The sequence below is a fragment of the Trichosurus vulpecula genome, chromosome 1 (genome assembly GCF_011100635.1).
Source record: "Trichosurus vulpecula isolate mTriVul1 chromosome 1, mTriVul1.pri, whole genome shotgun sequence".
In the NCBI taxonomy this organism is placed as follows: Eukaryota; Metazoa; Chordata; class Mammalia; order Diprotodontia; family Phalangeridae; genus Trichosurus; species Trichosurus vulpecula.
In genome coordinates, this window is record NC_050573.1 from 378,331,125 (window position 1) to 378,348,914 (window position 17,790).

General features: G+C 44.0%; 1 protein-coding gene across 2 annotated transcripts in view; it reads right to left on the reverse strand.

Moving 5' to 3' along the window:
• The window catches only part of ST8SIA5 (ST8 alpha-N-acetyl-neuraminide alpha-2,8-sialyltransferase 5), a 132,991-nt gene that overhangs the window by 38,090 nt on the left and 77,111 nt on the right, over positions 1-17,790 (reverse strand). For both annotated transcript variants that reach the window (XM_036756067.1, XM_036756058.1), the window contains 2 exons: positions 11,449-11,541; positions 516-602 (listed from right to left, as the gene is read on the reverse strand). In XM_036756067.1, coding sequence (XP_036611962.1) covers positions 516-602; positions 11,449-11,541 — 180 coding nt within the window. The remainder of the gene's footprint in view (positions 1-515; positions 603-11,448; positions 11,542-17,790) is intronic.

Below are 17,790 nucleotides of genomic sequence, written 5' to 3' on the forward strand. Positions count from 1 at the left end.
CCTAGTCAAACCCCTTCATTTTACAAAGGTGGAAACCAAGGCCCAGAGAGGTTCTGTGATTTGGCCAGGGTCACACAGGTAGTAAGCAGCAAAGCTAGGCTCTAAACATAGGTCCTCTGGTTCCAAATCCAGCCCTCCTTCCACCGTACCAGGCTACTTATCAATGATCATTGGGATTGGAAGTAATTAGTGATGTCCTCATAGAAGAGATGATTTGAGATGAGCCTTGAAGAAGTAGGTTCTAAAATTCAGGGGTGGGGAACCTGTGGCCCTGAGGTCAAATGTGGCCTTCTAGGTCCTTGGGTGCAGCTTTTTGGCCGAATCCAAGTTTTACAGAACAAATTCTTTTATTAAGGGGATTTGTTCTGTGAAGTTCGGATTCAGTCAAAGGACCATACTTGAGGACCTGGAGGGCCACATGTGGCCTTGAGGCCACAGGTTCCCATCCCGGGGAGATAGTCAGAGAGGAGATCAAGGATATTTGGGGGAGGGGAAGACAGTATCATCTTACATACTTGAACTGGTTGGCTTCTGAGATATTCATTGCCCACTTGCACATCTGGAGACTCTTCCACCTGTCAAACAGCTCTGATTGCTTCACCCTTTAAAAAGTGCAAACAGAGGAAATCATCAAAATTCAGTCTAGCCAAAGTTTTCATGATTTAAAATAAATGCAATAGATTATTCTCCACCCAACAAAACCTTCTGAATCCTTATGGTGCAGAAATCCTTACAGCTCCTCACCATCAGGAATATTGTGCTGATCACAAAGTTCTAACCCTAGAAATTAGAGCTGCCCAATTTATTTGGACTGCAGACTCTGAGGTTTCCCCCAGGGCTGAGGGGTTCAGAGAAAAGGAGAGGAGTGAGGGTGATTCGGCAAGTTGGAAAAATTCTAGAGAATTCTAAGGCCTTCAGGCAGGTGACCAGTTAAATCATTTCTGTAAAATCTTTGTCATAAAGGCCATTGTCAGAATGGTCCATATACCCACAGAGGGCAGACCTGATGAAAATGCAGTAAGTGAGCAAGTGGGCTTTTACAGACAACTTCATATAGCGGTTCCCATCTTTGCTACCACATAGCTGACTGAAATGTGTGAGGAATATGAGATCCCATGATGTCTCTCCAAAACATGTGCTTCTTCTCTCCTCTAAAAAGCCTCTGGGGAGGAAGATTCCACTGGTCATACTGTTACAAAAAAAAAGTTTACATATGCCAGATGATCATTCCATCACCAAAGAAACAGAAAAGAATCTTAGCAATACCAACTTGTTTGTAAATCAAATTTAGACCACAACAGACCCAAATTCTCATTCACAGAACTGCAGACTTGTAGAACTACCACTGAGCTGCAAGGGAACTCAAAAACCATCTGGTCTAACCAGTAGCTAAGCTAGGGTCCCCTCCCCATCATACCCAGCAAAGGGTCAGCCAGCCTTTGCTAGAAGAGGGAATCCACCTCCTCCTGAAGCAGCCCATTCTACTTTGATATAGCTTTAATTATGGCTAAATGTTCCCATAAATGAGAAGAAATCTGTCTCTCTATAAATTCCATTCATTATTGCTAGCCCTGCCATCAGGGAACATGCACAGCAAGCCTGATCCCTCTTTCACAGGGCTGTTCTTTCAAATATTTGAAGATGCTGTGCCTTTCTCTTTGTTCTCCCTCCTCTTCCTAGCAATACTTCAAGAGAGACAGCTTGTTCTGGTGGAAAGAGCTGTGAATATGGAGTCAGAGGATTTGGGTTCAAATCCCTACTCTGATACTAACTTTGTGACCTTGGGCAAGTCCCCTGATTTCTCTGGGCAGCACTTTTCCCATTTGAGAAATGAGGGGGATGGGCTAGACAATCTCTAAGATCCTTTCCAGCTCACAATCAATGATCCCATGACCTTGCCCTGACCATAGTCTAGGGCCCTGTTCTCATTCAGCATGTCTGTCATTCCAGAACAAAGCATTCAACTCCCTCCCTTGCTGTTTGATCTGCCTATCACTCCTATTTCTGGCCAAAATCTCTCCAGCTTTCAGAAGTCTCCTGCAGAGCAGTAAGGGCAGGGAGAAGCACTATCTATAGACAGGCTCCAACCAGGAAAGGGATCCCCTCCACACTGATCCCCCTAAGGCCTTGAGGTTTCAGCCTCCATTGGCCCTATAGCAGCTCACCTGGCAGCAGGACCACAAGATGTAAAAAGATGGTCATGGCACAGCGGCAGTGTCAGCAGAGTCTGGTCCCTTGGTGAAGACACTGGCAAGAAACTTCATGATGCTGACACTATTTGTTTCTGCAGTGTCCTTACCTTCTCTTCTTCCCCCATGCCCAGCCCTAATCCTTCTAGGTTCCTTGCAAGAATGACCTTCATCAAGGGACTAGAGTCATCATTGACTTTTCTAACAGCAGAGTCATAGCGGGAGGCTTACAGCCAGGGTTTAACTCACCTATTAGTCTTCCATCGGACTTAGCTGTTCACTGACAACAAGCAAAACCTACTATTAGCATTCAAAATAAGTCACTGCTGCTGTCTTCTCGTCCCACAAGATAACCAAACTTTTGCCCATTGGCCTGGGGGTAAGGCCAGTCTTATGAGTGGGCAGCCACCCACTGAGCATGATTCTGGGGATGCTGGGACCCTTAGAGTGTAACTGCAGTTATGAGAAGAAAAAAGAAAAGAATCTGACCTGCCAAGACACTGACGTGCTATAAAATTGTGAGTGGTTATTATGATCTTCCTTGGGTTCTAGAGCTGGGAAGGACCTGAGAGGGATCTAGTCCAGTCTCCTCATTTTACAGATAAGGAAACTGAGACCCAGAGAGTTAAGTGGCTCTGCCACTTCCTACCTCTGTGACCTTGGGTAAGTCACTGAATTCCAGTAGGCCTCAGTATCCTCATTTGTGAAAAAAGCACAGATCAGGTTAGATGACCAGCATCTTGCCCAAGATCACATAGGTAATGTGACAGAATTTGGATTTGAATCCAGGTCCTGGGACTCCAAGATCAATGTTTCTTCTACTACACCACACATCCTTCTTCTGGCTCCCCACTCTGTTTAGGGAAGACACCCCTGCCAAAGGATGCTGACAGTGAAAAGGCCTGGCCAGAGGACTTTAGGGTAGAAAGGGTCCAGTCTGGTAAAGTGTGAGAGAACAGGGAGATATGAACTATTCCAGCCTGAAATCAACTATGAGAATTAGGAGGATCTTTGGAGTTCATCTGGGCTGTGACAAGAGGCAGCTGTAGTGCAATAGAGCTGAAAGGGTGCTTAGAGATCCCCTGATCCATGCCCCTCCCCCCTTTACCTTCATTCCCACCACAAAATTTCAGCCATTTTCATCCTGTATAAATTGAAAGTTCAAGAAAAAAAAACCCACTCACAACAGGATTAAAAGAAACTAGGCCCAACAAAACAGTGCAAGGTCAGGCTGTACTGCACAGTGCCAAATCTGAAAGAACACCATCCACAAAGGGGCCCTGTAGGGTGTCCCTCTCTCCTTTTCCCAATAAGCCTTTCTACTACTGGGAGCAGATAGGCAACTGCTCCATAATGATCTTTTGTGTACCCATTAATTTGCTGACAGAGAAAGGGAACAAATGTTTGCAAAGCCCAAGCAGCTAGAAAGGTTCTGGAACAAAGAATACTTCTTCTACAGCCCTGCCATGGGAAAGCAGATGGCTGCCAATGACATCGATGGGTTTTTGCAGTGTAGGAAAAAACTATTAAAAATTGAAGAGTAGAAAAGGGCTGACTGAAGCTAACTGGCTCGCATGTTTATACGCTCTCCCTTCCTGAAGGTGAGAGGGAAAAAAATCTCATCCACTTTCACGTATTTCATTATTAACTCTGTGAAGATGACTCCCAAAGCCATATATCCAGCTTTATTCTCTATCCCAAACTGAGTTGAAAATGGACTTGTAAGTGAGCCCAGAGGAATATGTACTCAACCTCTCTTCTATGTGTATGTCTCCGTCCTGTCTGTGTCTGTTTCTGTCTGTCTCCCTGTCTCCCTCCCTCTGTCTCTTTCTCTGTCTCCCTCCTCTCTCCCTCTCCCTCTCTCTCTCTCTCTCTCTCTCTCTCTCTCTCTCTCTCTCTCTCTCTTTCTCTCTCTCTCTCTCTCTCTCTCTCTCACACACACACACACACACACACACACACACACACACACACACACACCCCTTATTGCTCTCACTGAAGGCCAAAAAGTGAAGTATTTGGGATAGAGAGATGAAAAAATAATCTTGTTCCAGGGGGTTCAGGAGTGAGCTGTTTGTTGAAATGTAATGTATCTGCATTTTACCGTAGATGTGCCCAGCCTGGGTCCTTATAGTTAACCAGTGGAGGTCTCCTTTCTGTGCTGTATCAAAGCTGTCGTGGAAAGAATACGTGGGTTTGTTGAACAAGAAAAAGGTCTCCCAAACCCTCTTTCATCATCCTCTCCCCAACCCCAACCTGACTGATCTAATTTCTCGTTATTTCATAACACAGATATAGTGCATTGGTGAATAGATAGGATGTACTCTGTAGGGCACGAGAAATGTCCCTTTTCTTCCCCCGCTAATTATTTTCCTCTTCCAGGTGCAGGAGATGTATTGACATTCCCATATTAAAGGTTCATTCCTTTGGGTTAAATATTCTTCCAGGCAGAATCCTCTTTTAAAACACAAGTACTCTGGGTAGGGAAACAGACTAAGTCATTAGCACCTGCATATGAATTCGTGTAATCTAGCTACTCTCTTCACTGTCCACGGCAGAATGAGTGCACCCTTGGGTGCGGTCCAGAAAGGAGAGAAAGAACATTAAACTTAGCTGGACTCTACTACTTAACCTGTGGACTGAGTGACTGTGTATGAGACACCTAAGCTCTTGAAGCCTCATTTTCCTCAGTTGTAAAAAGTGGGGATAATAATGTGTACAATATGACTATATTAGGATTGTTTTGAGGAAAGTATTTTGTAAGTCTTAAAGGCCTACAGAAATGAGAGCCACTGAAGTTACCTCCCACAGTGTGTAGCTCAGGGTTAGGGTTAGGTCCTCCATTAAAATTTGGTTGAGTGTTGGAGTGATGAAGAAGCCTACCAACCCTACCTGGTCAAAAAAAAAATTCCCATAAAAGAGACTATGCTTCACATTAAATTAGGATATTAGTCCTTACCCTCAACTGGAAATGGTAAACCACCACAAGGTAAATCTCGGGTTCATTCTGGAGAAACATGCCTCCATAGGTGATGAGTGGAACAAATTAACTGCCTATAAACCAGGCTCTACTATACAGGTAAGCAGAGTGTAGCAGCATGATTTCAAAGAAAGGAAAAAGCCTTCCTGTCCCACAAAATATCTTCCAAAGCTGCTTCTTGATTCCCCTAGGAAAAGGAAGCAGGGATACACAGAGGGAGAAGAGGGCCTGAGTTCAATCTGCCTCTGGCACCCGCTGTATAAATTTGGGTGACTCACTGAGTCCTTGGGCTTCGGCTTCTTCCTTTGTGAAGTGAGGGGGTTGGACTAGTTGGCCTCTGAAGTCTCTTTGACCACTAAGTCAATGATCCTATAATTAGATGACCTTTGAGGTTACTCGCAGCTTTACATGTACCATCCTATGAACTTCTCTGACATCTTCACAATTACATATCAATGACTGATCACAAATCCTCTTACAAGATCAGGTCCTGGGGAGACAAGGGAAGAAGAGAGCCAATGGGTACTAGACACCTGAAGCATAGAGTAGGAAGAGCTGGGGACAAAAGTAAAGAAACAGGAAGTAAGAAACATCAAAGTCACATCCTCTCAGACTGGTCTAGGAACCCAACATCGAAAAGGAAGCCTTGGAGCCCAGAGCTCTCTGTAGCTACCCAGCATCCTAAGGACTGAAGACAGACAAGACCATATGCTCAGAACTTCACACCAAGTCAAAAAGTGCCATGGCCCCACTAGACAGCTGTCCATGGGCCCATGGCCTGAAAGAAAGTTTGAACCTATCTTTACAACTTGATTATTGGGAAAATAAGTTTAATGCGAAGGTGTATGTAGAACCCATGCTGTTCTGGGGGGAGGAGGGGAGGAGAGAACATTTGGAACTCAAAAACTTGTGGAACCGACTGTTGTAAACTAAAAATAATAATAATAATAATTAATTAACTTGCAAAAAGAAAAAAAAAGTCTGAACCTAAAAGAAAATAGCAGATGGGCAAGGAAGAATTTGAATACAAACTGAAAATAGACATAGTATTGTTTCTGAGAAGGTGCAGAAGACACTCGTGCTTAGTAAGTTTATCTGTAGTTAAAAGGTCAGTCCTACAGGAACTCGTGGCTTGGTGCCAGTACCTTAATGATATCACAAAACTGGTTTCACTAACTCATCCAGAGAGACATTTTTGCCATTCTTCCCATCCTCTCCTGCTCCACCCTGCTCTTCACCTCCTCCTCCCCTATTCTGCTCTCCTCACCTTCTCTCTCCCCATCACCTTCTGTCTGCCTAGCACACCACTCTGTGAGAGTCAGGAGAGAGGTGCTGTTTCATAGCAAAGTCTTGCATCACCCTCAGCCCAAGGGGTAAATGGTCCCACTTCACACCCAGGCTGCTCTGCTCCCCCTGTCAGACACCCACATCATGCCCCATCCCCCACCACACATACACACACACACACACACACACACACACACACACACACCTCTACCCCTCACACACTCTCTCACTCTCTCCATTACTACCACCACTTCACCCTACTATGGCTGTCCCACATGCCTTCTCCCCAGAGAAATGATCCAAACCAAAAACAAAAACCCTCCAGGCTGGCATTTTCCCTGACAATAAGAAGTCCAAACCTGGCCCTTCACTAGGCCCCACTGCCCACATCACCAGGATGTCTGAAGGATGACCTATTTGAGCACTTCTGAGTACAGAGAGGGTTTTTCCTTGAAAAGGAGTCTGCACCAGATTTCACTCCCTAGTAAATTTTGACCCAGTTCACTTTGAACCCCAGTATTCTTATCACAGTCCAAGGTCAGCATCAACTCTCAGTCCAAATGAACATGGCCCTCTCAGGACACCATAAAGTAGCTCTTTTACTCCCCAATTTACGGCCCTGATGTGGGAGAATAGAGGTGCCCTTCAGGGAAGGCCCCTCACTCATCCAGATTCTAGAAGACCAAATGTCAGGTTCAAAAGATAGTGTGGTATTGTGTAGTGATCCCTACACCTAAGAGATCTGGGTTCAAATCACCCTTGCAACCATGTGACCGTGGACAAATCAATTCATTTTCCTGAATCTCAGTTCCCTCATCTGTAAATGAGGGACAGTAACCCTCATACCACCTACCTCATAGGTTAGTTGAAAGGAAACATTTTGAAAACCTTAAAGTGTAATATTAAATGGAAGGCGGTATGGCATTACGCATCAAGGGCTGGCCTTGGAGTCAGGGGGTCTTGCCTTCTGACACATACTGACTCTGTGACCCTGGTACAAGGCTCTTAACCTCTCAGTGCCCCCAGACAATTCTCTAAGATGATCAATTGCAGAGCAGGTGCCAATTTGCATTGGTAGGGAGAATTCCTCACCTGGAGCTCTTTACACTGATGGAATCACAGGTCAAGTCAAAAAGGGAGAGAGGAAAAAAAGAGAGAGAGAGAGAGAAAGAAAGTCCTTATTAAACCCAGCATCACACAGGAATCAATTGTGCCACATAAGCGAATCACTAAAGCTTATCTTTTTAAGTGTCAAAAAATTGCTTTTGTCTTCACCATTTTGAAGGAAGTCTCTAAAATGTGTCCTATATTTCTCTGCTTCCTTAAGCAAAAGAACTGAACATAGTGCCATAGAAAGAGCTGGAAGGAACCTTAGAAATCATCCATCAGGAATTAACCTTTTCTCGATGACTCATCGCTCAGAGTATCAATTGCATTTTGCTTTAATACAGTGATGTCTTCAGGGCGAAACATCCTTACCTACACAAAACGGCCCCACCTGTGGTGGGTTTTTGAGTACCACGTCGGCTTTGTAGAGTTTTTCTGAATGGAAGGCTGTCTAGCTATCACTTCTCCCTGCCTATGCCAGTCTCTCTGTCCCTTCTTCTAACATGTTGTGGTCAAAACCCAGATCGCCCAAAATAAGAGTAAATAGTTTCTAAGTAAGAGCCTGAGGGGGTTCATTTATGAATAAAAGTAAATGGATCAACTGCTTGGCTTCTCAGACACCTTATTTTGCCTACATTGGGGTTCTTGGCTGCCTTCCAGTTAATCCAGGTTGCCAGATAATTGAACTCCAGATAAAGAGAATAGTAATAATATTCATAATTATTATTATTGTAGTAATAATATTTCAATTTAAAATTTACTCAGTACCTATTATGTTTCCATTAGCCACCCCACCCCCCCCCTACACACACACACATTTTTGAAATTTTCCAGATGCCAACATTTCTAAGAATAGAAAAATCATGTCAAGTGGCTAAATAATTTCCCTGATTCTGACCACTTTTACTCAGAGAAGGGAGTGTGGTGCCATTAGAAAAAAGAAAAGGATTGCCTTGGGTGCCATTCTGTTGGAAACGAGCTACTACCTGAAGTTTGGTTGATTAATTATTAACTATTTAAGTGCCCTTAAGTTGCTCTGTGTCCTCTTAAATTTTCTATCCAATCTTTCTAATATTTAATGTGCACATCTGGATATAGCAATTGTAGAATGTGATTCAGAGGGTGTTCATGTTTAAAGTAGGAACCACATCAAGCCTCTTTGTATCCTCCCCAATGTCTAGCACAGAGCTGGGTATATAGAAAGTTCTCAATAAATTCTTATTGCAAGGCAACTTCCGACTAACAATTCTTTAGCCTGGCATTCAAGGCCCTTGACATTCTGGCCCCAGCCTACTTTTCCAACTTTATCTCCCTTTATTTCTCTATACCAATCCTCTACTCCAGCAAGACTGGTACATCATTTACTGTTCTGAACATGCCCCATGTATTCCCACCTCACACTTTCACTTTCATCATTCCTCCTCTCTTCATGTAAAATACTGCCCTCCTTTTTTCTCTCTATTTGTCTAGTTGTGCCTACTCTCCAGAATCAGCTCAAGTCTCCACCTCCTCCATGAAGCCTTTCCTGCTGACCTGGGCCCAAGGTGGTGGAGGCATCGTTCCCTCCTCTGGCCTCTCCTAGGAGCTTTTATTGATTCATTCATCCTGTCCTTGGCATAGTCTCCTTTTGCATCATTAGTAAACTTCCTATGACTCTGTGCCATCGCCCCAACCAGACTGTAAGCTATCCGAGGCAAGGAACCATGTCTTCTATTTCTCTTCCCAGTCTCATGCTTTGTGCAGAATAGGCCCTCACTAAATGCTGTTTCTGATTCTGAAGAGGAGGAGGAGAAAGACAGCAGAGACACTCACAAGCTAACTCTTAATTACCCCCAAATTGGACTAAAATAATTTGTACCTCTCTTTCCTTTTACCTCTGAGCTCAGAGAAGGAGTATTCTCCCCTCTCTGCTTCTACTTCTTCACCATCCCCTCCCTCTTCAATCCCTTACATTCTGGCTTCTTGGCCTATCCCTCTAATGACCATGCTCTCTCAAAGGGTACCAATGATGTCAGCTGCAAACTCCAATGGCCTTTTCTCAATCTTCATCCCATGTGAAATCCTTAAAGCTTTTGACACTAATGACCACCCTTTTCTTCTGCGTGTGCTCTCCTCCCTTGGCTTCTGAGATACTTTTCTTTCCTAGTAGGAGAACCAGGAGAAGCTGTCTGATCACTCTTTTTTAATCTTCTCTGCTGAGTCATTATCTATTTCCCACCCCTTGTGTGTGGATTTCCCCTAAGACTCTGTCCTGGGACCCTTTCTCTTCTATTCCTTCTCTCAGTCTCTCTCTCTCTCTCTCTCTCTCTCTCTCTCTCTCTCTCTCTCTCTCTCTCTCTCTCCCTGTCTCTGTCTCTGTCTCTCTCTGTCTCTCTCCTCCCTCTCTCCCTCTTGGGACTTCCCCCAAATCCAACTCTCCTCTAAATTTTCCTGTTTCTGTTGAGGGCACTGCCACCTTTCCATCTATCCAGGGCCATGACCTTGGAGGCATCCTCAACTCTTTCCTGGCCCTCATCACATCTAGTCACTTACAACATTCTGTCAACCGTACCTCCATAACATCTCTTGTATCTATCCCTTTCTCTACCCCTATTTACCCCACCTTCATTACCATTCTCCCAAGCTATCGATAGAACCTCCTAATAGAGCTCCTTCTGCCAGATTTTCTCCCCTCCAGTCCATCTTCCACACGGGTATCAAAATAATCTTCCTGAGGCACAGGTCTGATCATATCACTCACCTACTCAAAAAAGGGTCAGTGGCTCCCTGGTGTCCCTAAAATAAAATATAAAGCTTGCCCATCTGGGAAAGTCTCGAGGCCCTCTCCAAACTGGCTTCAACCTGCATTTTTTTAATCTTCCTGCACATTCCTCCTCTTCACACATGATATGTTCTAGCCATAGGGCACCAGCTGTTTCCCGAGCCCAATATGCTCTCTTCCATCTCTGTGCACACAGAGCATCAGGCTTTTAGACCTGGAATTTACTCCCTCTTCACCTCTGCCTTTCAGATTCTCTCTGTCCCTTCAAGGCTCAGCTTCAGCTCCATTTATCCTGTCCCCAGTCCCTTCAGCTTATACTGTCCTCTCTTTCCCAAAACGTTTCTCAAACACTTTGTCTGGTCTCTCCTTTCTTTGCATCATATTTTTTCTGAGAATGTATTATCTCTCTTAAAGTAGAATATAAACCCCTGGAGGGCAGGGGTGGTTTCTTTTTTTTGTTGTTTTGTTTTGGTTCCCAGGATCTAGCACAGTGCCTTAGACACAGAAGGTACTTAATAAATGTCTTATTGGATGTAGGTATATCATTGAAAATTAGCACTAAGGGTAATTGACCTCCTACACAGACGTGAGCCTGGTTGCTTAAACAGGGTGTTCAGACATCCCAACTATCCTTCTGCCTATCCTGAAGTATGGGAGAGATGTTTCATAAGATCACAGATCTAGAGCTGAAAAGGATACTAGAGCCCATCAATTCCAACCCACTCATTTTACAGAAAAAGAAACTGAGGTACGGAGACTCACCCAGGGTCACATAGCTAGTAAGGGCCTGAGTCAGGATTAGTACTTGGGGTTTCCCTGACTCCAGGTACAGTGCCCTGTCAATACCTCCTTTCCTGCTACACAGTGTCCCAAAAGTCTTAGTGAAGTTTTAAGCTTTTAATAGCAGAAAACTGAGCTGATATTTCTGGGACACCTTGGACTTCATAGAATCCCAAAATATTGAAACTAGGACTTAGGAGCTCTCGAGTCAAATCCTGGAGGACAATTGCGAGGCAGTCGTGGCCCAGAGAAGGGAGTTGCCCAGGGTCATACAGGTTATCAGTGGGCTAAAAGTTCTCCCACCCCACCTCACCAGAGAACTTTTGATAAGAGGACACACTTACATGGACAGCACCTTCACCTCCAGGATGTCGTGGCGAAGTTCCAGGCATCTGGTGGAGTTATATTCAAAAGGCCCTTCATAAAATTCAAAGTACCTGAGGATGGAAACACAGGGATCTAGTTACAGGTTGAAGCGAACATTGGAAGGGAAGGGGGGCTGGGGGAGAGTAAAGGAGTCACCTGGCATCTGGGAGAAGGGGAGAGGGTGATCTTAGGGGGTTCCTAACTTAAAACGTTTGACATTCTCATGTTGGTCATGAAGGCACTGAGGTCAGAATCAAATAAACAGGTACAAAAACCTAAAAAGTTGGTCCCCAGGAGTCCTCTGTATTCTAGGTTACCAGGGAAGGATTATTTCAGTTGTCAGTTATCTAGGACCCTCCCTTACAGGAGGACTCCTTCTTCCCTTGTGTTTGGGATCATTTGAGTGAAGCAATGTGTATCAGTGTTCCAGTTTGAAGGCAACTTTGGGTCAGTGTCTGAAGGGGGAAGAGGTGGCTATGAGTCTGGGGACCCACGTGTGTATTCAGGCATCCCTCCTGCTTCCCATGACAACCAATAACTGGACATTTACTCATGTCTGAATTGTTACAAAATTATGAACCCGAAGTTCCTCTGCCCACCCAAACCCACTTTAAGCCCCTCCCACTGTGCTGTACCCCAATGTCTGCCCCTACCAATCCCTGCCCTCCGGAGGAGCTCTGATCACCAGCACCAGCACCCCAATAGGAATGTAAATCCCAAGAAAGCTGGATTTGGCCTCTAAATCTGGGCACTGACTGTCCCCCTGGGCTAAGAATGCTTTCCTCTCTTCCCTCTGCCCCTAGAATTCCTAGCAACCTTCTAGGCTGAGCTCATATACCACCTCCTGCGACAGGCCTTTCATGATTTTCCCAGTCATTAGTCCCGCCCCCCTCCAGTTACTCTGTAATTTTTTTTGATGTATTTCTGCTTATTTATCTATGTAAATGATGTCCTCCCCAATCCCCCAAGTAGAATGTAAGCTCTTTGAGGGCAAGCGATGTTTCATTTCTGTCTTTGTATCCCAAGTGCCATTACACATAATAAGTGCTTATACCCATTGAACTGAAATGAATTTCTAATTGCTCTAGTGAACATGAAAGCCACTGTTCTCTGGCAAACGAATCTCAAGCTTCCACCAGCAGGTTCATAGGTTGTTCTAGGTGGGCCTCTGAATGTCAGGGCAAGATGCGATCTAATACAAACCCTATCTGTAAAATGAAACCCCACAAGGTTAAAGGGGCCTCCTCCTGCTTCCCTCATTCCTCCAATCGTTAGCACTCACCCCTTCCTCAAACTACCCTCTATTCACTTATCTGTGTACATGTTATACCACCTGCCTCCCCTTCCTCCTGTCCTCCAAGTAGAATGAACTTGGAACTGATTCTTTTTTTCTTAGTATACACAGTGCCTAGAACACAGTATGCACTTAATAAATATTTGTTGAACTAAATCGAAAGTGATACGGCCACGGTCACCCAGCTTGTGTCCCAGCCAGGGACAAACCTAGTCTTCCAGACGGCACACTGGAGAAAGCAAACATTCTTATATATCATCTTTGTTGATTCATGAATGTAAGCACTGAGAGGCACTCTAATATAAAAAGAGTTCTGGCCCAACGGTCAGACGAGTCCTGGGTTTGAATCCTGCCCCTGACACTTAACAGTTGTATGGCCTGGGTTTGGACTACATGAGGTCTCTATGACTCCATGATTGCTCGATCATCTTGATGTCATGCATCCTCTCTCTGCCTCACTTTCCTAATCTGTAAAACGGGAATCATAATCCCTGTGGCACCCACAACATGGGGCAAGTGAGATGATGCAATACAGAAAGTGCTTTGCCACCTATGAGTAGCAGCTGTTAGTAAATATACATTCTGGGACCTATTCATGCATTCATGGATTTCATTAGTCTATGGCATCTGTGAAAATGAATGCAGCACGGGCAAAGGGCCTCCCCAGATTAGAGTGTCCCCTCCCTTCCTGTTCCCTTCTAAGGGATTTTCCCAGGCAGGGCTCACTCTAGGATTTCGGTATCTCTGTTTGTTTTAGTTGAAATAATAACGATAATGGCTAACACTTATATAGCTAGATGTCAGGCACTAGGCTAGGCGCTTAGCATCATCATCTCATCTGATCTTCTGAACAGCCCTGGGGTGTGGGTACTGTTATGATCCCCGCTTTACAGATGAGGAAACTGAGACAAACAGAAGCTAAACGTCTTGTTCAGAGTCATACAGCTAGTAAATGTCTGAGGCCACATTAGAACTCGGGTCCTCCCGACTCCAGGCCCAGCACTCTTTCCGCTGAGCCACTTACCTTCCCCTAACAAGTAGAAGAGGAGGGACAGCTCAGAGCAACATAGGAAATGTAGGGAGGGCCAATGCAAAATGTTTAAGCTAAATAGAATTCTGGTGACCATACACATTCACATGTATACACACACATACACATGTATATGTGTGTGTATGTATATGTATATATGTATGTGTGTATGTATATGTGTGTATGTATGTATATGTATATGTGTGTATTCACGTATATGTATATGTGTGTATGTATGTATATGTGTCTGTCTGTATGTGTATGTGTATATGTATGTACGTGTATATATGTAATACATGTTCACAATGCACACATGTATAACACTTTCACACATCTACACAGGAACGTACATAATAATTCGTACAATGCATATGCATGTATGTGGCATATGGCCATATGCATTCTTATGCATCTGATAATCCACATAGGCATACATTACAATCATGCATATGCAGACCCACATACACGTGCATATACATATATAATGTGTGCACATAATGTATGCATACACAGATACACATGAATGCCTTAACACATACACACACAGAGAATAGCAACAGCTGTCATGGTCCTGGTTGCCTGTGGAGCGCAGGGGCACAGGAAACCCTCCATTATATATGTGGAAGGTTGAGTGGCCGAGGGCCACAGAACCAAGTTTCCTCACCCCACTAAGTCCAGTAACCTGCCCAAGGATCAACCAGAGCTGAGGCCACATCCCATCATCCATTCTCTCATGCAGCAGGAAGAACCAACAAAGTGCGGATGGAGGCCCAGATGGTGCCAGAGACTCGGGTCTTAAATAAGCAGCCGGTTGCCCAAGCTCAGAGCTGGCACCAGATTCTGGCACCCAGCCTACATCAGCCAATGTGCAAGCCTAGTGGCTTGACTAATCATGCAGAAAGGGGGCAGGGTTCCAAAAAGAGTACATCCGGCCTTTGTATGTTCATCTGTTTTCAACAAATCATCCACTTTGAGCACGCTTTCCACTAATTGGGAGCCACCTGCACTCCCCGACAAGGACGGGTCTTCCTTGGTTAGGGGTGAGCTAGTCAGAGCCCAGGATTAGAAAGACAGTCTGATGACATGACCCAAACTCTTTTATTCCTGGCCCAGGCTTCTACCCATCCAAGCATGGGACCTGTGGCATACCAAGCCAGTGTGGCGAGGGGGAGAACACCAGCCTGAAGTCAGAAGACCCATGTTCTAGTCCTGGTCAGTCCCCCACTAGTTGGCCAGTTCTCCTCCACTGTTTAGAACTGCTTCCTGACCAGATAAAGCAACCTCTGGCATTGCTTCTACCTCTGGCACTCCTGGCTTCTCCGGCCTCAGTTTCCTTATTTTTCAACTGGGGTTAATGACACCTTTCCTGCCTACCTCAAGGGGCTATTACGAGAACCTAATGGGAGAATGGATATGAAAACGCAGGGAAGAGCCTGACGGCACAGTAGATAGAGCATGGGGCCTGGACTCAGGAAGACCTAGATTCAAATCCAGCCCCAGACAAGTGGTTTAAGCACTTTCTGCCTCAGTTTCTTCAACTATAAAACGGAAATAATAATTATACCTACTTCCCGGGATTGTTGTGAGGACAAACTGAGATATTTGTAAAGCGCTTAGGATTGTGCCTGGCACACAGTAAGTGCTTAATAAATGCTCGTTCCCTTCCTTCTTTGGGGCACCCTATATAAGCTGCCAAACAAAAGTAAAGAATCATTACCACGACCTTCGACCCATGACTCCACAGCTTATTACTTCCTCTGAGATCTCTACCTTCATTCCTGGGCCCACTCCTCAGCTCTCCTCCCTTGTAATCAGGCCCTACCACTCAAGTTCCCAGGAGTGAGTGACCAAAATTCCAGGTCTCGGGACTGTACTTTCTGACATTTAATTATATTCACTTCAGCCTAAATGAAGTATTGAAGTACAACTTGCTACAAGGGAAAGAGTGTTCCACTTTGAATTAGGAAGACCTGTGTTTAGATCTCCCCTCTGTGTGATTATGGGCAAAGCATGTGACCTCCTGAAACTACTATACAATGGGGACTGGTGGATCCATCAATATGCATTTCTTATGTGACTCACCATGTGCCAGGCATTTTGCTAGACACTGGAGATAATAAAGAAAAAGCCAAAACAATCCCTGCCCTCAGGAAGCTTATGTTCTAAATGGGAAAACAGTATGCACATGTCATAGGTATATACAAGATAAATACAGACTAGTTGGAGGGTAAACTTTGAAGGGAAGACATCAGCCCCCAGGAAAAGCCTTCTGCAGAAAGTGGTACTTGAAGTAAGACTAAAGGAATCCAGGGATTCTAAAAAGTGGAGATGAGCAGGGAGAATATTCCAGACATGGAATGGGGGGCAGTGAGAGCAGAGCAGAGCTGGAACATCATGTATGAGAAATAACATGTAGGATAATATGGCTGTACCATAAAGTGTATGGAGGGGAATGATAGATGAGAAAATTATAAAGACAGGAAGGGACCAACATGTAAAAGGCTTTAAGTACCAAATAAAGGTGATTATATTGAATTTTGGAGGTAATAGAGAGCCATTGGAGTCTATGAAGTAGAGGAATGAAACGGTAAGATCTGGGCTTTAGTAACATCGTTACGGCTGAAGTACCAATCTGACAGGGCTGTTTGGGGGTTCAAATGAGATACTATAAATAATGTACCTCACAAACTTGAAAATGACATGTAAATGACAGTATTATAATCATCCTTTGTGTTTAAGACTTATACTCCAACTAGACTGCTAGCTTCTGGAGAGCAAGAATGGCTTCCTTCTATTAACTAGCTGTATGACCTTGAATAAGTCATTTTCCTCTCTCAGCCTCAGTGTCTTCACCTGTAAAATAAAGATAATAATAATTCTCCATAATCTCTCTCTTACAGGGTTGTTTGTGAAGATCCAATAAGGTGATAGATGTAAAAAAAAACCTTGAAAAGTATGTTGTTCATATATTATTATGTATTATATAGACCACTTTCCTATAATTATATAATTCCTATAATTAGAATTTGATAATATAGCACTGGTCTGAATGCAGAGCAAAAGTTTCTTCCCAGGCTAGTGTTGTTCAGTTTCTGGGGATCCTCTCTGCCCCATACTCCTTGCCATACTTCTGCCACTGAGACGACAAGAGCTGGCAATGATAATCACAATGAGCTCTCTAGCAGTAGTGGGGCAGGCAGCTTTTAAGGGTTATTGTATACAAAATATAAATGCCTACTGACATTATATAAACCTTGTCTCTCTCTGATTCTTCCCAGCTCTGTAGACCCGGAGGCAGAACCAAGAGCCTCTTGTCCAAGGATGACATTGACATCCCTGTGCTCTATCAATAAGCATCAGGAGTCAAGTGGGGGGAGGAGAGAGCAGAAATGGGTGATCATATCCCTGGCATTCAAAATCTTATGTAATCTTTTTTAAAAAAACAAATTTATTATATATTTACTTTTAGTATTCACTTTTTTAAATTTTTGGGTTCCAAATTCTTTTTCTCCTTTCAGCCCCTCCCCCACTCTTTGAGAAGGCAAGCAATGTGATATCAATTCTATATGGGAAATCATGCAAAACATATTTCCATATTAGGTATGTGGGGGAAAAAAAGCAAGAAAAACAAAGAAAGTGAAAAAAGTATGCTTCAATCTGCACTCAGAGTTCATCAGTTCTTTCTCTGGGGGTGGATAGCATTTTTTCCCATGAGTCCTTTGGAATTGTCTTGGATCATTGTATTGATCAGAATAAGTCATTCACAGCTGATAACATACAATATTGCTGTTACTGTGTATGACGTTCTCCTGATTCTGCTCACTTCACTTTGCATCCGTTCATCCTAGGGTTTTCTAAAGCCATAGCACAATAGTCCTCCATCACAAACACACACCACAACTTATTAAGTCATTCCCCAATTAATGAACATCCCCTCAATCTCTAAATCTTTGCCTCCACAAAAAAAGAGCTGATAGAAATGTTCTTGTACGTATA